At 37.4% G+C, this 13,873-nt stretch overlaps 2 protein-coding genes and 1 long non-coding RNA gene across 6 annotated transcripts in view; 2 read left to right on the forward strand and 1 right to left on the reverse strand.

Moving 5' to 3' along the window:
- Positions 1-796, reverse strand: part of LOC311077893 (protrudin-like) — a 148,966-nt gene extending 148,170 nt beyond the window's left edge. For 2 of the 4 annotated variants that reach the window (XM_084106528.1, XM_084106527.1), the window contains exon 1: positions 625-796. In XM_084106528.1, coding sequence (XP_083962654.1) covers positions 625-677 — 53 coding nt within the window. In that variant the 5' untranslated portion in view covers positions 678-796. The remainder of the gene's footprint in view (positions 1-624) is intronic. The other 2 variants (XM_084106530.1, XM_084106529.1) reach the window with 1 other exon arrangement.
- Positions 797-1,361: 565 nt separating this feature from the next.
- On the forward strand, positions 1,362-6,302 carry LOC311078128. The gene is made up of 5 exons (XR_014605063.1): positions 1,362-1,587; positions 4,803-4,917; positions 5,037-5,085; positions 5,307-5,367; positions 5,847-6,302. It is a non-coding gene; the product is annotated as an uncharacterized lncRNA (long non-coding RNA).
- A 1,382-nt stretch (positions 6,303-7,684) lies between these two features.
- avpi1 (arginine vasopressin induced 1) lies at positions 7,685-13,873 on the forward strand. Its single transcript, XM_084106557.1, has 3 exons — positions 7,685-7,831; positions 10,051-10,448; positions 12,062-13,873. Exons 2-3 carry the CDS (start codon positions 10,051-10,053, stop codon positions 12,300-12,302), a joined length of 639 nt encoding a protein of 212 aa, XP_083962683.1. The 5' UTR covers positions 7,685-7,831; the 3' UTR covers positions 12,303-13,873.

Raw genomic sequence — 13,873 nt, forward strand, 5'->3', positions numbered from 1 at the left:
CGATCAGTCTGAAAAGATAAAGCAACTCGAGTCAGATCAGTTTGAGTGTCTGAGCCGAATTTGGAGTATGTAGAGTTAAAGCTCTAGGAGGAGTTTGTCTTGTAAATTTTTAGGGTCAGAATAATAATAATAATATGTTTAAATACAATATCAGTAAGTTGGCTTTCTCAAGCCAACTTAATAATAAGTTTAAGTACAATATCAGTAAGTTGGCTTTTCCAAGCCAACTTAATTATGAGACCCGTGACGTAATACCCGGAGCTGTTCATGTCCTCACACTCCGATTTATGCGTTTCTATGTAAACACTATCAAAGACAGTTTTATATTGTGCTGATAAATCTATAAGAGAAAACCAACTCTTTGAAACTCCTGTAGGCCTAACGTTAGATATGATGTCCGGAGCTAATGTTCGAATACAAAAATGTAACTATTGTTTTTAACAGGGAGATTGGCACAGATTGGTCTTCTGAATGCAAATTAATTAGTCTACTTTAAACCGTAAACATGTATTTAGCATTATATTAAATTGTATGTAAAATAATGTAATTAGAAAAAACAAAATGGCCCTGGAGTGGGACACTGCGTCACGTAGAAAATATGCGATTATGTTGTAAAACACTCACCTGTGTGGAAATGTATCTGTGGACAGGTCATGCTGATCACACTGATGTTCCATCAAGAAAATCTAAATGAGGAAACTCAACACTTTAATATTAGTCGAGATGCTTCTGTCTTCATAAAATGGCAGCAGCACAGGCCGATGGATCTTACTTTCACTTTGACGAACAACACGGACAGAAAGGAGGTGGAGCCTGGTGGGGAAGAGCATGTTTCTGGTTTCTTATGAGGAACAGTTTAAACAGCATGCATCTTTTCACCTAGGCTACATCAAATAGAGCTGATGAAGAGAGATTCCCCTCATTAATAACAAAATACGACGAATATGGAAACAACAAACCTGCGTTTGTACTGCTGGAGTTTGAAAGAGTTAAAGATTCCTCAACTTCGTGCTGTCCTCTGCAGGCCAGATCAAGAATCACAAGCTGGAGTAGTGAACATGCGATTGGACATCGTGCAAATAATATACAAATACAATATTTAAGAACATCCACTAATTTTATGAATATCCCAATCAACAAATAAGAGTTTTAACCTCATCACCAGCAGGCTACAGAAAAGGGAAGAATATTTGAATAATTGAATTTTACACAAAAAAAAGTAAATAAATAAATTCACACACACGTTGTTTTCATGTTTTATGGGAACTTTCTATATCGACAATGATTTTTATACTGTACATACTGTATACCCAGCTAACAAAAAGACGTCCCTAGAACGTCCCTGAACGTCCTCTGCGAACGTCCTCTGGACGTCTTCGTGTAGGGTTCTTTAAACGTTAGCAGGACGTCGCGGGGGACTTTCGCAGGACGTTTGCAGGACCGTCGTGCGACGTCCCGAGGGACCTTCGTGGGACGTTTGGAAAACATTCGGGGACCTTTACAGAACGTTCATTAGACGTCCTTTTAACATCCTTTTATCATTTTATTTTATTTTACTTCTGGCTAACCAAAGAAAACAGACACGTTGTAAGGAACAAAGTATTTATTTGAACAATTGTAAAGGTGTTGTGCTCTTTCCGTGTGTGTGTGTGTGTGTGTGTCTTCAAACGCGCTGGCAGCTCTGTGTGTGTGTGTCTCTCTCGGTCGGTCAGCTGTGGGGTCCCAGCAAACATTGGTCCGACGGCAACGTCGTGTCCCTGGCCAAAAATAGTCGCGGTAGGACGGCATAAATCGGTAAAAACCCAGCAAACATTGGTCCGACGGCAACGTCGTGTCCCTGGCCAAAAATAGTCGCGGTAGGACGGCATAAATCGGTAAAAAATATGTAACACCGAACACTTCCTAAAAATGCATTCAGATACATTTGTACATGTCTACAGTTCTCTGGGGTTGCATGTATAATTGTTATTTTGACTTTTAGCTACGTGTTCAATAAATATTGTATCGGGTGAGAGGACGTCACCTGGCGACGTCTTTTACACGTGCATTCATGACCCTCTATAAAATCCTTGTGAAATATGCAAAAGCTGTGCTTAATCCTTGCATGGTTAATACTGCAATAATTAATTTAATTGCCCAATTAGATTTTAAGAGGTTGTGAAGACGTCCACTGACGTCTTTCACACGTCTAGCAAGACAGAAAAAAACAGGAATTATCTTTATATGAAATACACGATTTGTACAAAGTAAATATATTTACTTTATCTTGTTTAAATAAATTATAATCACAAAGTGCCCAGTGTGGTTAAGTGATTGCAAAGCCACTGCATTTTAGTCGTTTTAAGTGGACGTCCAGTAGGTGACGTCCTTTACACGTGCATTTATAGTCCATCATGACTAGGGGTGTAACGGTACGTGTATTCGTACCGGACCGTTTCGGTACAGGGCTTTCGGTTCGGTGCACGTGTGTACCGAATGACTGAATGCAATATTTTGTGTGCGGAACATAGGTACATTTTCGTGTTTCCACACGAACATATTAAGTGGCGGAAGCCTTCGCGTTCAGCGCAAATCCCGCCCTGCAGCGGATTCTAAAGTTTTACCAGAGCCCGTCTGGTTTTAGTTTTACCCGTCGTCACTGTAACCTAAACCAATGAAATCGACAGCAAAAGCTTTTCCGCTCCGCCTCCGTGTGCGCCGCCGCACTCTCCGTTCCGTGTGTGTGTGTGTGTGTGTGTGTCTGCGCGCTGCGCTCTGCGCTCTCTGCTCAATGTTCGACTCCGTGTTTGCGCTGCGCGTTCTGCTCTGTCGTTAACGGCCCAAACACTCCAATCATGTACCGATCACGCACTGGAAAAGCAAAGTCCCTTCAAATAAGGTGAAATTTCTCAGTAGTAGACTTCTGTTTGCTGAGCTGGTATAGTCACGCTAGCAACAATGGTAAAATGACCTGCTCTGATCACATGCTCTGGTAATAATAGCTTTGTAGGAATATATTTTATTTTGATAATTAGTAAAAAAATGGGGAAAAAAATCTTAAATTGATTGTTGATTGATTATTGAAAAAGAATAATACATTGATATATATGTTTAATATTATTTTAATATAGGGCTATTTTCTGTTCCTTTTTTTCCCCGGTGTTTCATTTAATTAGGTGATTCTAAGTTTAATTATTGATGATTACAAGCTTGGAGGAATTGCAATTAATTACAGCAAATTGTGCAATTAAAGTTAATTTTTTTCCCAGTCTTAATTTTTAAATATGAGCAGGCCTACAAGCTGGGATTGGTAATGCTGCACTGTAATCATAGTTATTCATTTATATTTTTCATTAAATTTATTATGTGATATTGGTTTGAGACTGAGAGTATTTTATTAAGTGGAGAACTTTGCAGCAGTATTTTATTTCTTATTCTTTTTTTTATTTTATATATATTTTATTAAAAAGTGTTTAAAAAAAGTGTAAACAAATTGTTAAAAAAAGTTTATAGTAATAAACAACCTGCAGTTTAATGTTTGCATTTCTTTCCCTTACTGTACCGAAAATAAACCGAACCGTGACTTTAAAACCGAGGTACGTACCGAACCGTGATTTTTGTGTACCGTTACACCCCTAATCATGACCCTCTATGAAATCCTTATGAAATATGCAATTATGCTTACACTGGTTGATACTGCAATAATTAATTTAAGTGCCCCAAGTAGTTTTAAGAGGTTCGAAAAGACGTACACTGACGTGCTTTACAGGTCAAAACTGTGCCACCGAGATGTTGTAGCAAATCTCGCGATATTGCAAAATCCAACGATATGATATATTACCTCGCGATAAAGTAGCCATTTTCCCGTTTTTCTACAACCACCAGACGGGCTCTGCAAACACGCATAGCTACCACGAGGCGAGCAGGATTTGAGGGTGCATTGTTGTGTTGCCGAATTACTAAAAATCTGCTGTTGGGTAAGTAGCCTACATTTTGTATTATAAATGTAACATTAGACATCTCTGCTTCAACAGAGTATCCGCCTTCAATGAAGTTAACGCTTGTCAATGGAGAGGGGACAGACTATTTACAAAGAGTTTACAAGTACAAATTAAATGTACGAGAGTCTGGTAGAACCAGGCTAATTTTTTTCTGCCGGTGAGACCATATTTTGTTATTGGTCGCGCTGGCGCGACCGCAACATTTGCCCAGCAGCGAATGGTAAAAAAAAAAAAAATGAAAGCGGAACGAAACTGCGCTACTCGATCGTTTGTGCTTACGGACCGTTTATTAGTTCGGACCATTTAGGATATTTCATGAGTCAGGAGGTGTTTTGCATAAACGTTAACATAATATCCCAAAGCGTTTCTGTGATTTACTGTGTTTATATCTTACACTACCATAAAATCAACTATTTGTGCAGGTGAGGTTAATGCACAATGAAAATAGTCAAGTATCAGGAAGGAGACTAACTTTACCTGATTCCTCAACTATGGCCTCAGCTTATACTTAAGTAATGCTTTATGGCCGTGCCTTTTTGCATAATGAATATAAATCCTGTCTGTATGCAAAGAACGAATCTTCAGTTTTTGATCATATTTGAAATGTATTGTGAGTGTATTATTGTCACTTGGAGGGCAGTTTAATGTGCTCTCTATATTAAGGCAGTTAATGTGTTTGGCTCAGGTTTGCTCTGCTACAAAGTTGCTCTCTAACCATACTCTAAGATTACCAATTTTGTAATCACTTAAGTGAAATTTTTAAAACGTGATTTTGTTTGTTGTGCTTGACGAAATTACATTAAGTTTCCATTTTTCTTTCAGGGTCACATAACGAACAGCCATCTGTCAGACGTAGAATTCAGGAATCCTTCTCCAGGCCTTCTGACAGAACCAAAGAGACATTGCATTTGTTTCTTGTTTAATGTCCTTCATAAAGGTGTGTTTTTTTTTTTTTTTTTTTTTTTTTTTTTTAACCATATAGTTATGGTGTTTATTGATTAAAGTGTCCTTTCTTACCTTAAATATTTTTCACCCATTTGTTTTTAATGTCTCCAGTTCCAAATTCTGCATTATCATCCCAGTCCCAGAGGACACCCCATTTTATGTGAGAACTTTGTGATTTGCATCTTATTTTATACACAATATAGGCTACCTTAAATGCAAACATAAATTTTTCTAAATAATTGTTCATACAGTTACAAATATAGAGCCTAAAATGTCTGTCATTGCTCAAGAAAAAGTAGTTAAAATAAAACAATATTGTTTACTGTTTTTATTTAACTACCCTCTTATTTAAGTTTGTGTGTGTTTTGTTTTCATTAACAGAATTTCCAAATGTTGTCTTGCCTCTGGCCCGCTGCATTCGGGAGAGAGCACAAAAGTGAGGGTATGTGTGCTAATGGTCTTTTCCAGCCATGGGGTTGTCCTATCCGAAATTGAATTTACATTTTACAAATCTTTACATTTTGAAATAACTGGCACCAGACTCTCAAGGAGCGCTTACCCCATGTCAACTGAAAGTGAAAGAAATATTATATATTTCTAATTATTGTGAACAGCGTGATTTTTTTTTTTTTTTTTTTTTTGTAAGATAAAATCAGAGATTGATTTGGTAAATATGGATGATGCTCAAAGACTGAGCTGGCTGTTCACATGTGAAACATAAAAATTAGCCAATTATCTTGATCTTATCTCTTTTTTTTTCACTATTCGAACACATTTAATGCAGAACATCTTTTATTGGCATAAGATTATTATGCAGTAAAATAACATGGTTATTTTCCAACATTAAAAAAAAAAAAAAAGTACTTTTACCTAGAAATTAGCCTGCCTTTTTTTTTTTTAAACCATATTCTCTTTCCTCAGATGCTGTGATGAGGTGGAGCCCAAATGCTACAGACTCAGACATTGATGCAGCAGTGGAGGAACACCTGAAGAACGCTCCAGGAACAGCTGAGGGTGGTGGATTTAAAAATGAGCCATAAAACAAAAACCATAAAGCCATAAACTTCGTAGACTCTAAAAACTTTTATTTATGGCTGTTTAACAGTAATGCAAGACTGTTAGTAACTGAAACTTAGTACTGCCACAGCTCTGACTTCTATTCATCAATGATGGCATATTATAGAAAGACTCTAAAAATAGAATGCGTTGACTGTTCCTGTACTTTTGTTATATTCTGGTTTGATTAATGTCTGCTTAACCTTAATGTGAAACTGTTAGAGAAAATGCCATTACCACAGAATTTACCACATTGTATTATATCTAACAACTGGAAGACATTTCAAATGTAATATTCACAATAAAATGTTGTGCTAAATTATAGCCCTATTTTTTACTTCAGTTCACAAATAATGTGTTGATGTACACGTGATTAAACGGTTTTATAGACGTTCAGGTCTGACCGGACCGATTTTAGACCTTTTTAGAACCTTTGTCAAATTCAGATGTGTAAAAATAGCCTAAATGATTGCCTTTCACGATGTTACACAATATGGTTGTGATTATTTTATATGCAGGATTTTATATATATATATATATATATATATATATATATATATATATATATATATATATATATCTTATAAACATCCAGAAGAACTAAAAAAATAAACCCATTTAGACGTCCAGGGACGCGCAGAAAAGACGTGGAATTCACGGCCAGAAAAGACGTGGAATTCACGGCCAGACGACGTCAAAGACGTCGGTTCAACTTTCATTTTGGAACTATTTTTCAACCATGACGGGACGTCTCGGACGGACGTCTTTTCAACGGTCATTAAACGTCCAAATGTTTGCTGGGCAGGATTTCGGATATTGCCATCTCTGTGGAGACATTTTATCCCCATAGTGTAGAGTTTACCAGGGCACTCTGCAGTGATCCCATATTCACCATCATTTAATATCTCAGTAAAATAAAACACAAATGTGCATTATGGGACATTACTGCGGACACTAGTTCAATTGACATTATTATATGATATGAATCAATAATTACAGCAGTGTCTTGAGTTTATAATTATCTTTTAAATCAGAGAGACTCTTCACACTCGCATGTTCTATATTATTCCCAGTGAGATCCAGTTTTCTCACGTGTGAGGAGTTTGATCTACTATTCCAACTATTTCTGCTATGACTTCTCTGACGAAAGCAACACTGGCCTGTGTCTCCCTCTGTTGACGGAAATGCAAAAGACATTTATAGCAATTTATGTTCATAGCAATTTATTTATGTTTATAGCAATTTCTGTTCATCTTTAATGTTTTGCTTCAGGAAGCTGATGTTACGTAATGGAAAAGTACAACTTACTGATGCAGAGTTAAATACAGGGTCTTCTGTTGGGAAATTATTATAACAATATGGAATAGTGACAGACTCTAAGACAAATCATGCTCGAAGCTTTAATAATTTTACATTAATCACATAGTTCTTAAAGCTGATGTCTTTTAAAGATTTTTATAATATTTTCTCGAGACAGTTTCGCACGTTGGCACGTTTGTGGCAGCACTGACGTCAATGAAGGACACCTTTCTCAGTGACACACACACACACACACACACACACACACACACACACTACAGTCCACCACACGACGCACACAAAGGAGTGTTGTGATTGGCCGGAAGAAACTTGGAGGCGGGATCAATCATCTATTCCAGTCTTCTCATTGGTCAGATTGGTACAATATGTGACGAGTCAGAGCGTTAAACTTTTTCTGTCCGTTCCGCTCGCTTGACTCAGACAGAGACACACAGTCAGGCTGTTTACGACAGCATTCTGCTGCTTTACACACAGCAATTCCAAAGATACAACATGCAAATGACACAAAGACACTAGTTCAGAGAGAAAAGGTGAGTAGATTTGTGCATAATTGTGTCGTTAATATTTATTTAATTTGTTTTTCCTAGAGAGCAGCAAAGCAGAACCCAATTCCCACCTAGAAATACGATTAACGCGATTGTGCGCTTTGTGATCCTTCATGTCGTCACTCATAACCGAGCGTTTAATATTGAACATATGCGTTGTTATTTGCTATAATGTCAGTGGATGTGTTTTCATTAGCGCTTCTGTTGTCTGTCCTCGCGCAGCTGTCACTGCGGATGTTCGTGCGCTCGTGCGTCACTGTAATGTCGTCACGTGACTCACCGCGCTGCAAACTTCAACGCGCTTTGTGACTAATCGTGCATCTAATCATTATTTTCCCAGGACATTTGAGAAACGAATCCAGAGGGTACATTCAAAACTATACATTGTAAACATTTACATTTTAGATGACGTCGGGTGACGTAACATCATCGTTTGTTACGCGTCAACAAAACGCGAATGAGTCCTTTTCTGCCAAGACCAAATTACAAGCTAGCCAGACATTCCCGTTCATCTTTGAGCAATAACGGTTTATGTAAATAGCATATTGATACTTTTACTATTTTCTATAAGTAGGCTATACTATCCAGATGACAACAACATACCTGTGCAGATGCATCCCATAATGCAGTGCGCTCACATTAAAGTAATGTTGACCATGACATGTAACATTTCTTTCTCAATTTGATGGGACTGCCAATTTAGCGCCGCATTATGCAAACGGTTTCACAATAATTTGTAACACTTTGCAGTTAACAATACACAAGTATTCTGTTCTGACCATAGATGCTATTGTTAAGACCAGAGGAGCATAGGTTTGGCTGGTTAGCTTTTCAAGTTACTCTGCTAGCAAATGTCGCAGCTCATCATGTGACCAAAACCTCTTTCTACATTGAAGACCATTGAAGCGACCCTTGTATTCTGTGTTCGTTCGTTGCCCAGAGAATGAGTCTGGTTTCTCCCAAGGTGTTTTTTCTCTATTCGGCCACTGTTTTCTTATAGAGCTGCTGTTCAGCTGAAATGAACTGTTTGCATCATTGAATCATTCTCCTGTTATCAATGTAAAGCTGCTTTTTGAAACAATCTGTATTGTATAAAGCGCTATATAAAATAAAGGTTACTTGACTTGACTTCTGACTTGATGTTTTACCAATGAACAGGGTTTTTTAGGGTCCTTAAAAGTGACATAGACTTGTTTTCCCTGCTTAGACTGCTGTAATAATAGCACTGGCGACTGAATGGCAGCTAATAGCCTTTGTCAATGAAGGTCAGTAGGCTAATGTCTGAACCGGCGGTGCGGTTTAAATACTCTTTTTCCAGTGACGTACCAACTTAAGGCAAGACACCACAGCTAAATAGGGGAAAAAACAAAACAAAACTAAATTTCACCATACTTTCCAAGTTAAATAATCACTGAACATTAAGACAATTTAACAGTTTTTTGAAACGTAATGTAAAAAAATATGCAAATGAGATGATCTAATTAAATATGTGCTGATTTGCATACATTTCCAGAACAGAAAGGTTCAAAATTGTTACTGTAACTGTTTTTCCAGATGGGATTTTGGATTTCTCTTCACCACATGAACAGCCAGAAAAATACATTCTCACCATGTTTTTATGAATAAAATGTAATATGAAGAAACCTCTCTGTAAAAACCTTCAAAATATAGATAGGAATATGTAAGGTTTGGTATGTAAGTGCTGCTGAATTGGAAAATTACCTTGAAAAACATACATTGTAATTGAAATCTACAGACGCAAATAGATAAGTGTCATAACATAAACACTTCAATGTGTATTTTGCATGTTTTCGTTCCACTAGTCCAGAACACGTTATAAAAGATCCCAGCTCATGACAGCGGACAAAAATATACATCTCAAAATTAAACCAAAATCTCAAAATTAACCAATTCATGAAATAACAATTGTTTTACCTGTAGTTTCTTGCCATAAAGCTCTTTTAGTCATATATCAATATATATTTTTGTCCCACGAATTAAGAATTTGTTCCCTCATTTTAGAAGTGGATCAAAACCTTTCATCAAAGTTATACATGAATTGTATAAAGACAACTGTCTTAGGACAACTTTGATGAACTTTTTTTTGATCCACTTCAAATGTTGACTACTGTAGTTCATACAATAGTTGCATGTGGGCTTCTCAGAATTGCTTCATAGCTCATCCTGACCCTCTTGACCCACAGATGGAGGACGTGGCCTCAGCCCCGGCTCTCGCAGGCCCGTCCCAGCCCACGTTTGCCCGCCCGCCGGCCTCCGAGCGTCGGAACCGCAAGTCCGGCACAGCCAACATCTTCCAGGGCGTGAACCTGCGGCAGCTGAAGCGGCTCTTCCAGGCGGCGGGCGACCCGGACGCGGAGCAGAGAGCCCGGATGGTGTGGGGGAACCGGAGAGCAGCGGCCGGAGAGGACGGGGGGGATCGGGAGGAGGAGGCGGAGGATGGAGGGATGGCGGAGGTGGAGACGGGTCTGGCGCAGGCGCTGGTGGGACTCAGGGTCCGAGCGAGGAACAGAAGCGGCCTCAGGGTGGAGTCTCATAAAGACACGACGGGGACGAGATGGGTCCGAGCGTTTGGACACCTCAGGTGAGAGACACTGAAACTGGTCATTTTAAGATCAGAAATAGTAGGCTAATCATTAAAGCATTTTTGCTTGAGTAATGAGTAATGTAAGTATTTAATTTAGTCCTCAGTCATACACACTCAAACTGAAATGATCTACAAAATAATGTTTTTTTTATAGTTTTGTTAACTGTCACTTTGAGTCATTGTAATGCTCGTATGCCGAATTGCAATTTCTTCAGGAAGGCACATTTAGTTTCATTAGCAGCTGAAATGCAACTAAAACTGTCAATGAAAGCATCTTTTCTTTTTTTTTTTAGTGTATCTCATGAACATGATCAGGTCACATTATTCCCTAAAATCAAATGATAAACAATAAGATGACATATTCTGCATAAAGCAAATGAAGCTTACTTTTTTAATTTCTCTTAAAAACAATACAAAAATAATTCTCATTACTTCCTATGCAAGAATATTGATAGATTTTTTTTATGTAATATATTTTTTATATTTAAATAATATATTTTCATTACTTGAAATGGAAAAAAAATTGATATGTTATTTATATTTGTAATGTATTTAAAAAACAAATAAAAACAAAACAAGCCTTATTCTCATTTCTTGTGATGCAAAAATAATAATGATAATTATTTATATTGGAATTTATAAACCAGAAAACCAGAAAACCCCAAAACCTCATTCTTGTTACTTGCAATGTAATAATAATAATAAGATTTATATCGGTAAACTATTTTTAGGTTAAAAAAACAAAAAAATAAACAAACCTCATTCTCATTACTTGTGATGCAAAAATAATAATGCTACATTATTTGTATTAGTGTAAGTATTTATACATCATATTGCCATTTGTTTACAGCCTTTACGCTGATTGCATTAAAAAAATCATTCTATTGCTGTATTTTAGTTTACAGTATTTTAATACAGTAAAACTTATATTTCAGAACAATGAGAATTATGTGAACAATTAAAAATTGTGTGAAAATGTTCTTAAGTGTCACAAAAAAGTTTGTTTTTGGGGTAATATGTGACTTGGACATGCTTTTGCAGGGTTCATCCTCGTAGATTTACTTAAATGTCTATATAAAGCTCAATTCTGACACCAGCTTCACTGCCACTGTGTGTGTGTGTGTTAATGGAAACATGCTAATCTGAACAAATGTAGGTCATGAGATCAGCCACTCAAACCAGGCACGCTAAAGACCCTGTAATCAGACTAGAAAATCCAGGCATGGGTCACACACCCGTGAACATTAGATGAGAATAGTGTTATCACATAATTCAATTCAATTCACATTTATTTGTATAGCGCTTTTCACAATACACATCGTTTCAAATCAGCTTTACAGAAAGTGCATATTACAATTTAGAGTCTGTTATCAGAGGAGACTGTCTAAGTTATGTATTTCAGAAATGTACATATACAAAAATCACAGTTAACTAAAAATGTATTAATTTAAACAATGTAATATATTAAGGCAGAAACAATGAGCTCATTGAAGTAATGAATACTTGTTTGTTAACAAATGATTACGACATTTAGAAAATGTAACATTGGTATATAATATAATGAATCTGCATCTAATAAGTTGATGCATTATTATTTGATCATCCATAAGGATCAACGAGTGCTCACTGGGACAGACGTCTGAAGTCACAACTGGGGAAGATAAAGACGACAACGATGATTCGTCCGCTTTGGGAGCCTGTGGAGGACAGAGCTCTTCTGAAGCTGGATCATGTGACCAAGCTGGCTTCCCCGAGGAAGAGACTCAGGGGCCCTCGGGTGGCCCTCGATGGAGCTGGAACGCCGTTCAGGAGAAAGATCCCGAGCGCTACCTGCACCGGATCCGGCACTGATGCCGACAGCGGGAAGTGGAGCAGTGTGGGATTACCGAACGCATTCAATCAGATTACAGCCTGAGAGACTCTCCGTCAGCGCAGATTTACTTGAAGCTGCCGCCTGAAGCTGCCGCCTCAATCAAACACTAGTCTTAATCGAGCAACGATCAACACTACAGCACCTGACACTAACAGTAATCCCGCAGGATTCCAGTCCTGCTGTACCTTAATGAACTCTTTACGGGTTTGTGCCATTCTCACATCCTCGGACCCGGTCGCACAACAGCAGTCAAACACTATTAGAGGGTTAGTTCACTCAGAAATGATTATTTATACTCGTGCTCATGTTGTTCCAAACCCCAGATGACAGAACACAATAGATATTCATGCTGCTCTTTTCTACAAAATGTGAGTGAACGGTGTTCAGCTCCAGAATCACCACAAATCCACCACATGCATCATGAGTCAAGTCATGTGACTGCAGGAGATTTGTAATATACTGCATGAATCATATAGACTATTTTAAACGGCCTTTTTGGTCTTTTTTTTTTTGTAGGGATGCACCGATATGAACATTTTGGCCTTTATATTTGAAAGCCGATAATCGATATATTGGCCGATAAATCTAAATCCAAATTTTTATATAATTTTTAAGAGCCTGATTACAAAAACAAAAGTCTCAGCATTAACAGCCATGTCCCAAGCACATGTTCTCATTATAATTTCATGTAGCTGATATGACAGAATTATATTTTCCTTTTTTGAAGTGATTCCAATCGTATTTCAAGCAATTCAAAACCATCATGTTGAACAGTGTGCATCTGAAGTGTCTCAGCTGAAGGAAATAATACACATTATTTATCGGCTATAATATATTGGTCTAATTTTTTTATTAGGCTGATAACGATGACATTAAAAATGAACATATCGGCCAAAACCGATATATTGTGCATCCCTAATGTTTTGTGTCCATGCCCATTCACTGTCATTGTAATTATATTGAAGACAGAAACCGTACTGGTATGGAACAACATGGGCGAGTAAATGACAAAAGTTAAATTTTTGGTGAACTCTCTTTAAATGCAGTCTCATCGAAGCTTCCAGAGCCCCTATCAGCTTTTATTTACCACTTATATGAATGTATGGGGCCGAAGAGTGTTGGATTTCTGTTATTTAACGAAATATGCTTGTATTGTTTCTTCCAAAACACTAGTTTCTCAGTAGTCCCTTTTTTCAGGGAGTGTTCTGCCTTCCAGTGGTATTTAATGTTCAATATCTAAAAATATAGAAGAATGTATTTGCATTTGCTGCGACAGAGCAGTTCTCTTCGAGTCATTAGTTGTTTTAGATGTTTTAGCCTGTGGTAAATATGTAACTGACGCATTAGTATATAGAGGTATGCTGGACACTAATCATTAGTGCTGAATATTTAATGTCTTCTTCTGTCACTTCGACAGACATTTAGAAGCAATACAGATGAAAACATGTAGCCAAAACCCTGAACACTACAACATGCACAAGAACAAGAGTTATTTTTTCTCTTTGTCACTAAAGCTGGAACTTCCAATTAAATAGTTTTTGAAATGAAA

The sequence above is a fragment of the Abramis brama genome, assembly GCF_963993115.1.
Source record: "Abramis brama genome assembly, chromosome: 2".
Taxonomy (NCBI): Eukaryota; Metazoa; Chordata; class Actinopteri; order Cypriniformes; family Leuciscidae; genus Abramis; species Abramis brama.

Bases quoted from the DNA above. Each gene is read 5' to 3' on its own strand.
- avpi1 (XM_084106557.1), top strand. From the start codon at position 10,051: ATGGAGGACGTGGCCTCAGCCCCGGCTCTCGCAGGCCCGTCCCAGCCC. The intron at 10,449-12,061 runs GTGAGAGACACT...ATCATCCATAAG, and splicing joins CGAGCGTTTGGACACCTCAG to GATCAACGAGTGCTCACTGG.